The sequence below is a fragment of the Schistocerca americana genome, chromosome 1 (assembly GCF_021461395.2).
Source record: "Schistocerca americana isolate TAMUIC-IGC-003095 chromosome 1, iqSchAmer2.1, whole genome shotgun sequence".
In the NCBI taxonomy this organism is placed as follows: domain Eukaryota; kingdom Metazoa; phylum Arthropoda; class Insecta; order Orthoptera; family Acrididae; genus Schistocerca; species Schistocerca americana.
In genome coordinates, this window is record NC_060119.1 from 1,104,448,760 (window position 1) to 1,104,461,353 (window position 12,594).

At 38.4% G+C, this 12,594-nt stretch overlaps 1 protein-coding gene across 1 annotated transcript in view; it reads right to left on the reverse strand.

The window, feature by feature from the left end:
- The window catches only part of LOC124618131 (serine/threonine-protein phosphatase 6 regulatory ankyrin repeat subunit C-like), a 278,501-nt gene that overhangs the window by 142,214 nt on the left and 123,693 nt on the right, over positions 1 to 12,594 (reverse strand). The window contains exon 5 of the mRNA XM_047145320.1: positions 5,954 to 6,007. Coding sequence (XP_047001276.1) covers positions 5,954 to 6,007 — 54 coding nt within the window. The remainder of the gene's footprint in view (positions 1 to 5,953; positions 6,008 to 12,594) is intronic.

Sequence of the window (12,594 nt, forward strand, 5' to 3'; positions counted from 1 at the left end):
CAGCATCCTTGCCAACTATAACATCATAAACACACAACTAAATTCATAACTCTTCTACCAACCTGGAGGAATTCAGTGACATGGTTAGCAACATCATCTTGGTGCCAACGGAAAAAAAGGTATATTCAACTGCAAAATCAAACTGCTACAATGTCTTACCAGGACAATGGAAGAACAATTACAACATGTAATATACAATGAATATTTCATGAGCAACAAGCTGTCTCAACTATGGTGGCAACTACAAACTTCAGTCAACCTGATTGCACATTCTGGCTGTTGTAGGTAGCAAAGCTCCTACCCCATCTTCAAGTTGCCACAATCAGCAATGAATGGGAGCTATTTGATCATAAACTTACATTGACAGACAGAATTTTTGCTGTTATGCGACACAGCTAGTAACAAAGCCACCATGCAAAGCCACCAGCACCAGCCTTGCTGCATGCCACGTTCTGCCCTCACTGAGCTGACCCAACTTCACTAGATGGTTGCCAACTGCAATGTCACAGCCTCTGCCCAGGACAGTGTGCTCTATCCAGTCAAGACAACACAACAAACAACTGGCAATGATGCTCTGCTGGGTACTGCACTGCACTACAACTGGTACCACACACAATTCAGTGATGCCGTACATAACTGTTGTCTGTCCTGCGACCACCCAAAATATTCACATGGTAAGCAACAGGCGCACTCACCTCATTTTGTGCATTGAGGATTCAGCACATGCTCCACCTACAAGGAATATCAACAGACTCTACATCCCCAACCTAATTCAGACGCAATACTATTTGACCAACTCTGGCTCAGAAATTAGTGGGGCACCCCTGACTGGCAACACCACAGCCTATGGATCAACAGCCATTCAACTTCATGCAATGAAAAATTTGACCATTACTGTTTATGGCTTCAAAACATGCACCTTGAATGTTGTATTCAAAATGGCCTCAAGGGAATTTTCAAATTTCAGAAGTTACTGAACCCATCCTCAGAGTATATTTTCTCTGTCATTACAAGCTCCTACCTGATTGAGCCAAAGGCATGGGCATCTAATATGATACTGACCATGAAGTCTCTGGGGTCATCAGCCACGATCTCCTCAGAAGCAGCACATGCCTGAACATCTCTAACAACGAATGACACAATATTGATACTGATAAACATTACTGCTGTCTCCTTGACTGTGTCACCACACTTAAACAAATTCCACAGAAGCAATTCTGTTATGTTGAAGAATGCTTAGAATCACTCCACTTCCAGACGGACAACAACATGTTTCAATAGGAGATACAAATGACATCCAATGAGCTCGCTGCAGCACATCTTTGTCTTTACAGCCTGTGATAAACTCCATCCATCGATAACAACAGCACTATGCAGGCATCACACAGCCTCACCGCACGTCTGCCCACCTTGCAGCAAGCACCACTGCCTTTATTACCTTCACATACCAACGAAATCGGTAACATGCTTCTTGTGCATGTGCAGTCCATTTCTCCCATGCCCACTCTGCATCTGCAATCTCCCAAAGCCCCTCTATGTGTGACTTTCTCCCTATGTGCAATCACAAATGGTACAGTGCACCAAATGCTTACCATACCAGGGTTCCAGTTCAGCACAGACCACAACAGCCACCATCCAATAAACTTTGCACGGCAAAAAAAAAAAAAAAAAAAAAAAAAAAAAACAGTCAAGGAATTTTTAGAAGCCCATGGGCTTCACTCATGAAACTAGCACAAAAAACAATGATACTATGCTCTTATATGTCAGTTATAGAATCCTTAAAACATGTACTATTATTGACAGTTACCCAATACTCAACATACAGGACTTCACCCACTATATCACTGGCACATTTGTCTTTAGTATCTTAGAATGTAAACAGGCTTATCACCAAATACTCACCCATGCAGAGAATATTCAGAAGATGGCTGTCATTAGACTGTTTTGCCTGTTTGAATATTTCTTTATGCTGTGCAGCCTAAAAATGCAGCCCATAGCATCTTTTTCGAGCTGCCCTTCTGTTATATTTACATGACATTCTCATTCTGTCCACATGGATGGCCACCGACAAACTGACACAGAGAAACAGCTGGACCATCCAGTTGCTGAACATGCTGCACAGCACAATGTGTTTCATTTCAATAACTGCTTTACAGCATATGCCGTCAGGGTCCTTCCAACCAACACAGCTTTTGTTAATAGCACAGGTGGAAATTTATCCTGCAGTATTTCCTACATTCTCATAACACCCCTGGCCTCAACCTTCACTAGTCCCTGTCCTTCACCTACCTATCTCCTTCCCCATACGTCTTTTCCTCTCAACTTCTCTCCCTTTCCATTCCCCCATCTCCCACCTCTTCTCCCCCCTCAAACTTCCCAACTGCGCTATCAGCCCTACCCTGTCTCCACTAAGTCCCTGCACACTTACACAAGCAGCACTATGTCTTCCCCCATCCCTACCCTGCTATCCCTCCCTCCTCTTGTGCCACTCCCTCCCCCCCCCCCCCCCCCCCCACACACACCACCCTTCCACCTTACCCTCAAATGCACATATTGCTTCTCCATTGGGCACACTTGCTGTAGGCAGTCCAGCCTCAGCAACCAGAAACAGTGGTCATGTATGCATGAGCTGTAATTGTGTGAATCTGTGTGTGTGTTTCTACTTTAGAAGAAAGCCTTTTGGCTGAAAGCTCAAATGTATAGCAGTCTTGTTGTTGTGCCCATCTGCTATGTCTATACAGAGAGCACCAATCTAACCCCTTAATAATAGTAATGTACAAAGTAAGTATTAGAGCAGATTTTAGTGTGAACAATGAGGTGCAGTGTTGGCTGAATCAATGACTGTGAGAGAGAGACTGCTGAACAGCAAATCCAAGTGTTGCAGGCACTATATACCCCAGGCTATGATGGTGGGCTCCTAATGAATGAAAAAAGTTTTTAATTACTTTCACAAAATTTCCTTGATACTATCACCATCATCAGCAGAAGAATTTAGTACAGCATATGTTCATGAAACTTCATCTGTCTTTGTTGCCAGATATAGCCGGAATTTGGAGAGACAATACTCACAATGCAGCATCACCACATAAAGCCATAAACATTTCCATGGAATGCATACAATACAGTGAAATGTTTTAAACACTCTTCCAGAGACCATAGGAGCATCACATAATGAAACCAAGTTTAGAGCTCTACTGACAAACATGTACTGTCTCTTGTTTTGAAAACAATTTCTTCTCGTTAGTTACGTGTTCCACTGATCAGTCTCATATGCTGTGGAACATGTCAAGTGTATAATAGATGAGCATATGAATCAAGCTTTTATTATTATTATTATTATTATTACCTACCCCATTCCCTTAAATGGCATCAAATGCATATATTAATATATTATACCTATGGAATTATTTATTCCTATTCAGGAATTCATCTGTAGTATAGAAGGAGTTGTCAAGGAGATACGATTTCAATTTATTTTTGAAATTATTACTATTGTCTGTCAGACATTTTATTTCACTTGGTAATTTATTGAAAAGTTTCACAGCAGCATATTTTACACCTTTCTGAGCCAAGGATAGGGTAAGTAGAGAACAGTGTAGGTCTTTCTTTCTTCTGGTATAATAATCGTGAATGTCACTGCTATTTTTAAACTGGCCCATGTTGTTGAGAACAAATTTCATTGCTGAGTAAATGTACTATGGGGCTGTTGTAAGAATTCCTAACCTTTTAAATAGATGCCTACAAAGTGGGCAGCTATGAACTCCAAACATTATTCTAACTATTTTCTATTGAGCAGTGAATACTTTTTGGCTAAGTGTTGAATTACCCCAAAATATTATCCTGTATGACATCAGAGAGAGAAAGTATGCAAAGTAGGTTACATTACTAATTTCTATGGCCTCAAAATTAGCAATTATTCTGATTGGAAAAGTTGCTGAACCAAGTCACTTTAGGAGAGCCAAAATATGAACTTCCCAATTGAGATTCTCATCTACATATACACCCAAAAACTGAGTATGCTCTACGCTGGCTACTGACTTCTGTTGATGTTCCTTGCACTAGAAAACTGGATGTACTATGTTTTTTTCAAACTTCAGAGAAAGCCCATTTGCAGAAAACCAATTAATAACTTTTCCAAAGACATTATTTGTTTCATTTTCTATTGGAGTTTCTTTACTGGATTAATAGCGACAATTGTATCACCAGCAAACAGTGTCAGTTTAGCTTCTTGTTTCAGATAAGAAGGAAGGTCATTCACATACATCAAGAACAGAAGGGGACCCACAATTGATCCCTGTGGAGCACCTAATGTAATTTCACCCCAGTTAGATGATGTGGGAAGCTTCCTTAAATCACTTAAACCATATAAAGAAACTTTTTGCTTCTTGTTCTGTAGACATGACTTCAACTACTCTTATGCTGTTCCATTTATACTATAGAATTGTAATTTTGGTAACATAATGTCATGGTTCACACAGTCAAATCCTTTGGATAAGTCACAGAAAATTCCTATTGGTGACATATTGCTATTTAAAGACTCTACTATGTGGGCAGTGAAATTGCATATTGCTGTCTCAGTGGCACAGCACTACTGAAATCCAAACTGTGATTTACTCAGTATCCCATTACTGTTAAGATGGCTAACTACTCTTGAGTACATTACTTTCTCAATGATTTTTGAAAATTCTGTAAGCAAGGACTGGCACAGTGTTACACCGTCCGGGTTATCTGGATACTTCCCACTAACACCAAGCTATCCGAACTCTGGAGATGGGAACTTGCTCTTCAATATATCTTCTCTTCCCGTTATCCACCAGGCCTCAATCTCTATTTCAAGTTGCCGCCACTCATACCTCACCTGTCATTCAACAACATCTTTGCCTCTGCACTTCCGCCTCGACTGACATCTCTGCCCAAACTCTTTGCCTTTGAATATGTCTGCTTGTGTCTGTATATGTGTGGATGGATATGTGTGTGTGTGTGTGTGTGTGTGTGTGTGTGTGTGTGTGTGCGAGTGTATAGCCATTCTTTTTTCCCCCTAAGGTAAGTCTTTCCGCTCCCGGGATTGGAATGACTTCTTACCCTCTCCCTTAAAACCCACATCCTTTCGTCTTTCCCTCTCCTTCTCTCTTTCCTGATGAAGCAACCGTTGGTTGCGAAAGCTAGAATTTTGTGTGTATGTTTGTGTGTCTATCGACGTGCCAGTGCTTTCGTTTGGTAAGTCACATCATCTTTGTTTTTAGATATGTTTTAATATCTTGTTAGAGATGTCATCCATTAAAACAGAACATTTTTTTTTTCAAAGATTTAATGATTTTCCTTATTTCACAAGAGATTGTTAGGTGAAAATTAATCTGACTAAGATTTCTCAAAACTGACTCTTCCTTGTAATGCTTGGCTTTTTCTTTTGAACTATTCTCACCAATTTTTTCACCTACACTTAAGAAATGGTTGTTAAATACATTAGCTACTTGTGTACTGTTGGTTAAGATGGTATCATTCTCTTTAATTGTAGTACTACCTACCCCAGTGGTTACTTTTCCTGTCTCCCTTCTAAAAACATTCCATATTGATTTGATTTTATTGCCTGAGTTGTTAATTGCACCTCTAATAAACATACTTCTTGATTTTCTGACAACTTTTCTCATCTTGAACAACCACAGACAGTTTCAAGGAATAATTACTAGTTTTGGCCATTGCCAGCCATCTTCAGATTGGCAAGACCTGCTGTTCTTTCTAAAATGTGGCCACTCTATTTTAAAGAACTAAATGAGAATTAATTTATTATTTGAGATAATGATAATGGCACTTATCTTGCCCCTATGCATTATTTTTCTCCTCTCCCTTGATTGAGAAACATTTACAGAGATATTTAAAATAGACTTTTCATTACAAACATCATATGTAAAATATCTAAATGACTTACGGCTGTTTCTAATAGTTTCATACTAACCTTACTGACATAATCTGTATGGTCAATCCATTCCCCATGTCTCACAGGATCTTGCTGGAATAAAAAGAAATATAAGATTACACATTCTAGAATTCACATTATAACCAAGTTTTACATGATAACTGAACCGATAAGTGAAACAGAAAAAACCATAAAACTAAAACATATTAAGCAGAAAACAAATATTATGTTTCAGGAAGTTACTACTCTTAATTTTTTCTGTAGAGCAATTTCAAACAGGACTTAATGAGACTGTAAAGTTTTTTAATGGAGGTACGGATCAGTATCAAAATCTAGAATTGAAACAAATCAGTTTTCAGGTGGGAAGTGGAGGAGCTATGGCAGTTATTTGTGTGATTCAATATTAATTGGTAATCTATGTGAAAAAAGACATTAGAGAAAAAGTCATGACATGCAAGGACAAAAAAGAGAGTGACTCAGAGCAAAACCATCTTGAAAAAGTGTTAGCTAATGTGCATGCCAATTGTTAAGTTTGAAAAAGAATGCTTAGAATTAAAAGAAGAATAAGAAGAAGAAGATAAGGACAAGAAGAGAAGAGCTGGATGGAAAATAATAACAGAATAATAGTTGCAGCTTACAGGATCCATTTCGATACATTACAAGCGGACAATTATTTCAGATAAGTGGAGGAGGAAATGCATAAGGAAATGAGGATAGAGTAGACAGAAAAGTTTGGAAGAACTTTTAAGCTAAAAACTGAAAACAAAATAAGTGACAAGAGAGCATTTAGGGTACAGTCCCAAAATTACTTTCACTTATTAATTATGACAGTTATCCCCTTTATCCAGTATCAGGTCAGCTTAGGAAATTTATGATACTTCTCTACTTTCCCCAATTTTTCACCATTCTTCTTCTGTCTTCTATAACTGTTTGGTTGTGTCCAAGTTTCTTCTTCCTAAACTGGTCTTGATGAAGTTGGTTTCCCTTGTGTGGGTCTTCCTCTTGTCCTCAAGGTAGGCCTCCATAACTTATTTTCATATTCGTCCACCTTCCATTCTCTGTAAATATCCTAGCAATTTTAATCTATTCTTTTCATTTCTCTCAGTCCTATTTTTCTAACATCTTCATTCCTCACTCTGTGTTTCCTAATTTTTCCTAAAATACTCACACTTCTTAGGAATTTCATTTTGCTGGCTCTCTTGTCTTCTTGTCATCGTCCAGATCTTTGATGCATATGTCAATACAGATGTAAAGTAAGTCTCGTACGCCACTTCCCTGCACTTCACTGACACCTCCATTCCCTAGACTAAGCACCTTACACCATGGTAAACTGCATTTCTCTGTTGTAGTCTTTTACTAATTTCTGCCTTCATCCTCACACACTGTATTATCACTCTTCCGTCATGACTCTAGGAATATACTACAATCCCCTACAAATCACTCACACAGGGATCATGAGGACAAGACTAGAATAACTATAGCACACACCGATGCATTCGTCAATCATTGTTACCACATTTCATATGTGAGTGGAACAGTTAGAAAGTCTAATAAATGGTACAATGGGACGTACCTTCTTCCATGCACTTCTCTTGGTTTGCAGAACATGGATGTAGATGTAGATGTAGACCACACACTTACTTTTCGCCACACTGGATTTCATGCCATATTTCTCAATTTTTTTCATTTAAAATATCTAGTTGTGCATGTATGTCCTTCCTGTTGGTTCCCTACCGCACAATATCACCAGCAAATAACACTAACTCCATCTCCCTTCCTCCATGAGTTTTTCATGTCTCTTTGAGAATTTCATTCATCACCACTGCAAATAATAATGGTGACACCACTTTTTTATGGTCTCAACCCTGTAACATTGTTAAACCAATCAGTACTTCGAACTTGAATATGGACACAGCTGAAGCTTTTGTCATACATTGCCTTTAATATTTTGTAGTATGTTTTCCATCTCACTTTCTTTCTGAAGTTCCCTGCACGTTTTCTCTAGGAAAACTATTGGTATATCTCCATTAACAAGGAGACCATATGAACTTGCTCTCACAGGTTTGATTTGTATTGACACGGTGTATAAGGCATGACCAGGATCCAACATGTGTGAATAAGAGGACACAACTCTAGACCATTTTTGAGAAAACCGAGTTTGAAAATTTTAGGTGTACTTACATCTTTTGTATGTGTCCACAGATGAGTAAGTGCTTAGTTTCTGGATTGAATCTTGCTGCTGGTACTACTTTTTTCGGTGAGTTATCTGCATCAATATTCAGTGCTATAATTTAATATGCATGGTACACCACGAAATTGTGTGACATCCAAGAACCATTTATCAACGTAAAAAAAGTTTGTTTTGCTATAGACACAATGAAAAAACACCATGGACGAGCAAAAATTTGGTGTTTCTTCCATCTGCTTTATGTCACAATAATTATTGTTTTCCATACTCCTACAACCATTATTATCCTGATTCATGCAGTGCTGCATAGGTTACCCATTATACATGTAACAAATGTAGATACAATGATATAAATAAAATGACTACACTGATTTGATGATAAGTTATCATATACCCTTTTTTCATTTCCAATCTCCCTGAGAAAATACTTTCTCTTTTTTTGTATCAAAGATTAGGAAAATAGTAATGAATGACTAGATATCGATACTTTTCACAAGTCATAATAAATCTGTTGTTAGTATTTTGTGGGAATGAAAAATAAACTACCGGCAGTGATATTTGATCCAGAGACCTTGCCCATATGAAACTAAGCACTTACTCCCTTCGCTGTGAATTCCGTGAACAAAGCTTACAGCATAAACATATCAATAATTCTCAAACTTGATTTTCTCAAAAACAATTGAAAGTTGCTTCTTCATGTTTACATATGTTAAAGTAATAGTCATTCCCTAAACACCCTATCAAATGAATCAGATCAGTGAGGGAAGTCTGTACTGTCCCCTTGAAAGTCAAGAAATGCCATCACAAGATCTTTCCCCTACTCTGAATACCTTTCCATCAACTGGCTCATAATAAAGATTGGATCCACTGTTGTTCTTCTGTATTGAAAGCTGTACAGCTTGCTAATCTTACCCACCCACACATCACAAGTAAATTTTCAGTCTCTTCATAAAGATTAATTTGTTTCAAAAACTTCGAGACATGTAAGAAGTTTTCAGCAATTACTTTTCTAATATAGTACAGCAGTTAATAAATACACACCTTGAAAAAGAGCCAGCCAGTCACTCTGATCAAAACATTCATCCAAACACATTATTCATGTATCCAGCAACACCTGAGGAACTGTCAAGAATCCTAAATGAATTACCTAATAAATATTCAGTGTGTGTTGATGAGATACCAGATGTTACAATCAAAGTTAGCACAAAATTATTGTGGAACCACTAATAGACATAGTAAATCCATCTTTGGAGAGTGGTGTATATCCAAGTAGTCTAAAAACTGCAAAAGTAACACCTTTGAATAAGAAGAGAGCAAAACACGAAACAGTTAATTATAGGCTAGTTTCAGTATTGTCAGGCTTCAGCAAAATTATGGAAAAAATTATCCTTAGAAGATTAAAAGTTTTCTTAAGTAAAGTGAGGTTGATAAGTGACTCCCAACATGGGTTCATAGCTGGAAAGTCAACTCAGACAGCAAATTTTGCCTTCTTAAATGAAGTATTAAAAGCAGTGGATGATAAGCAACATGTATCTTGGTTATTTCTGGATCTATGTAAAGCCTTCAGTGTTGTTGATCATGGCATTGTCTTGCATAAATTAAGTAATAATGGAATTAGAGGCCAGTCTTAATGGTGGCTTCAGTCATACCTTAGTAACCATCAGCAGATTACAGAAATAAAACACAAAGATAGTGAAACACAAAAAATTCCTAGTTTTTACAGTGATGAGGAGAAAATCAAGTATGAAGTCTCACAAGGATCAGTTCAGGGACCTGTCCTATTTCTGCTGTATATAAATGACTTGGCTAGTAAAATATATAATGGATCCACTGTACTCTTTGAAAAGGACACTAACATTCTAATTAAATGCCAGAATGAGGAAACTCTACAGGAGGCTGCAATATCAGTTATGCATACCTTAATGCACTGGTTCAGGACCAATAGGCTTCTCATACATTCTGAAAAAACTGTGGAAGTTAACTTCCACACCATATATAACCTCCAGCCTGCAAGCCCTGTTTTCACTATTGAAGGAAAGAATATGTCAAAGGTCATGGTTCTTGTTCTCGTCTTCAGTCCAGAGACTGGTTTGATGCAGATCCCTCCATGCTACTCTATCCCGTGCAAGCCTCTTCATCTCCCAGTACCTACTGCAACCTACATCCATCTGAATCTGCTTAATGTATTGATCTCTTGGTCTCCCTCTGCAATTTTTACCCTCCATGCTGCCCTCCAATACTAAACTGATGATTCCTTGATGCCCCAGAATATGTCCTACCACCCGATCCCTTCTTCTAGTCAAGTTGTGCAACAAATTTCTCTTCTCCCCAATTCTACTGAATACCTCCTCATTAGTTATGTGATCTACCCATCTAAACTTCAGCATTCTTCTGTAACACCACATTTTGGAAGCTTCTATTATCTTCATGTCCAAACTATTTATCATCCATGTGTCACTTTCATACATGGCTACACTCCATACTTTCAGAAACAACTTCCTGACATTTAATTCTATACTTGATGTTAACAAATTTCTCTTCTTCAGAAACGGTTTTCTTGCCATTGCGTCTACTTTTTACATCCTCTCTACTTCGACCATCATCAGTTATTTTGCTCCCCAAATAGCAAAACTCATCTACTAGTTTAAGTGTCTCTTTTCCTAATCTAATTCCCTCAGCATTCCCTGACTTAATTTGACTACATTCCATTATCTTCATTTAGCCTTTCGTGATGTTCATCTTATATCCTCCTTTCAAGACACTATCCATTCTGTTCAACTGCTCTTCCAGGTCCTTTGCTGTCTCTGACAGAATTACAATGTCATCGGTGAACCCCCAGATTTTTTTTCTTCTACATGGATTTTAATTCCTACTCCAAATTTTTCTTTTGTTTCCTTTACTACTTGCTCAATATACAGATTGAATAACATCGGGGATAGGCTACAACCCTGTCTCACTCCCTTCCCAACCACTGTTTGTTTTTCATGCCCCTCGACTTGGATAACTGCTATCTGGTTTCTGTACAAATTGTAAACAGCCTTTCGCTCCCTGTATTTTACTCCTGCCACCTTCATAATTTGAAACAGAGTATTCCAGTCAACATTGTCAAAAGCTTTCTCTAAGTCTACAAATGCTAGAAACATAGGTTTGCCTTTCCTTAATCTATCTTCTAAGATAAGTCATAGTGTCAGTATTCCCCCACATGTTCCAACATTTCTACGGAATCCAAACTGATCTTCCCTGAAGTCAGCTTCTACCAGTTTTTCCATTTGTCTGTAAAGAATTCGCGTTAGTATTTTGCAGCTGTGACTTATTAAACTGATAGTTCGGTAATTTTCACATCTGTCAACACTTTATTTCTTTGGGACTGAAATTATTATATTCTTCTTGAAGTCTGAGGGTATTTCGCCTGTCTCATACATCTTGCTCCTCAGATGGTAGAGTTTTGTCAGGGCTGGCTCTCCCAAGGCTGTCAGTAGTTCTAATGGAGTTGTCTACTTCCGGGGCCTTGTTTCGACTTAGGTCTTTCAGTGCTCTGTCAAACTCTTCACACAGTATCATATCTCCCATTTCTCTTCACACAGTATCATATCTCCCATTTCATCTTCATCTACATTCTCTTCCATTTCCATAATATTGTCCTCACATATATTGCCCTTGTATATACCCTCTATATACTTCTTCCACCTTTCTGTTTTCCCTTCTTTGCATAGAACTGGGTTTCCATCTCAACTCTTGATGTTCATGCAGGTGGTTCTCTTTTCTCCAAAAGTCTCTTTAATTTTCCTGTAGAAATTATCTATCTTAGCCTTAGTGATATATGCCTCTACATCCTTATATTTGTCCTCTAGCCATCCCTGCTCAGCCATTTTGCACTTTCTGTCGATCTCATTTTTGAGACATTTGTATTCCTTTTTGCCTGCTTCATTTACTACATTTTTATATTTTCTCCTTTCATCAATTAAATTCAATATTTCTTCTGTTACCCAAGGGTTTCTACTAGCCCTTGTCTTTTTACCTACTTTATCCTCTGCTGTCTTCACTACTTCATCCCTCAAAGCTACCCATTCTTCTTCTACTGTATCTCTTTCCCCCATTCCTGTCAAACGTTCCCTAATGTTCTCCCTGAAACTCTCTTTTGTCAGTTTACCCAGATCCCATTTCCTGAAATTCCCACCTTTTTGCAGTTTCTTCAGTTTTAATCTACAGTTCATAACTAATACGAGGGCGGTTCAGAAAGTAGCCTCCGATTGGTCACAGTGCGGGTTGTGGGGGGAGTAGCGACGCCATCTGTGCATTCACGCACTCAACAGGTCAGTCGGCATCAAGCCGTGGTCGAGTGAACGTCGTACCTGCACTAGTTTAGTTTTTGTGGCAGTTTGAAATGTGTGCTGCAATAGAAAACCCCGCCAAATGTGAAGTGCATGCTGTCATAAGGTTTTTTACAGCCAAAGGATATTCTGCAGCAGCTATTCATCGTGAGCTTTGTGCC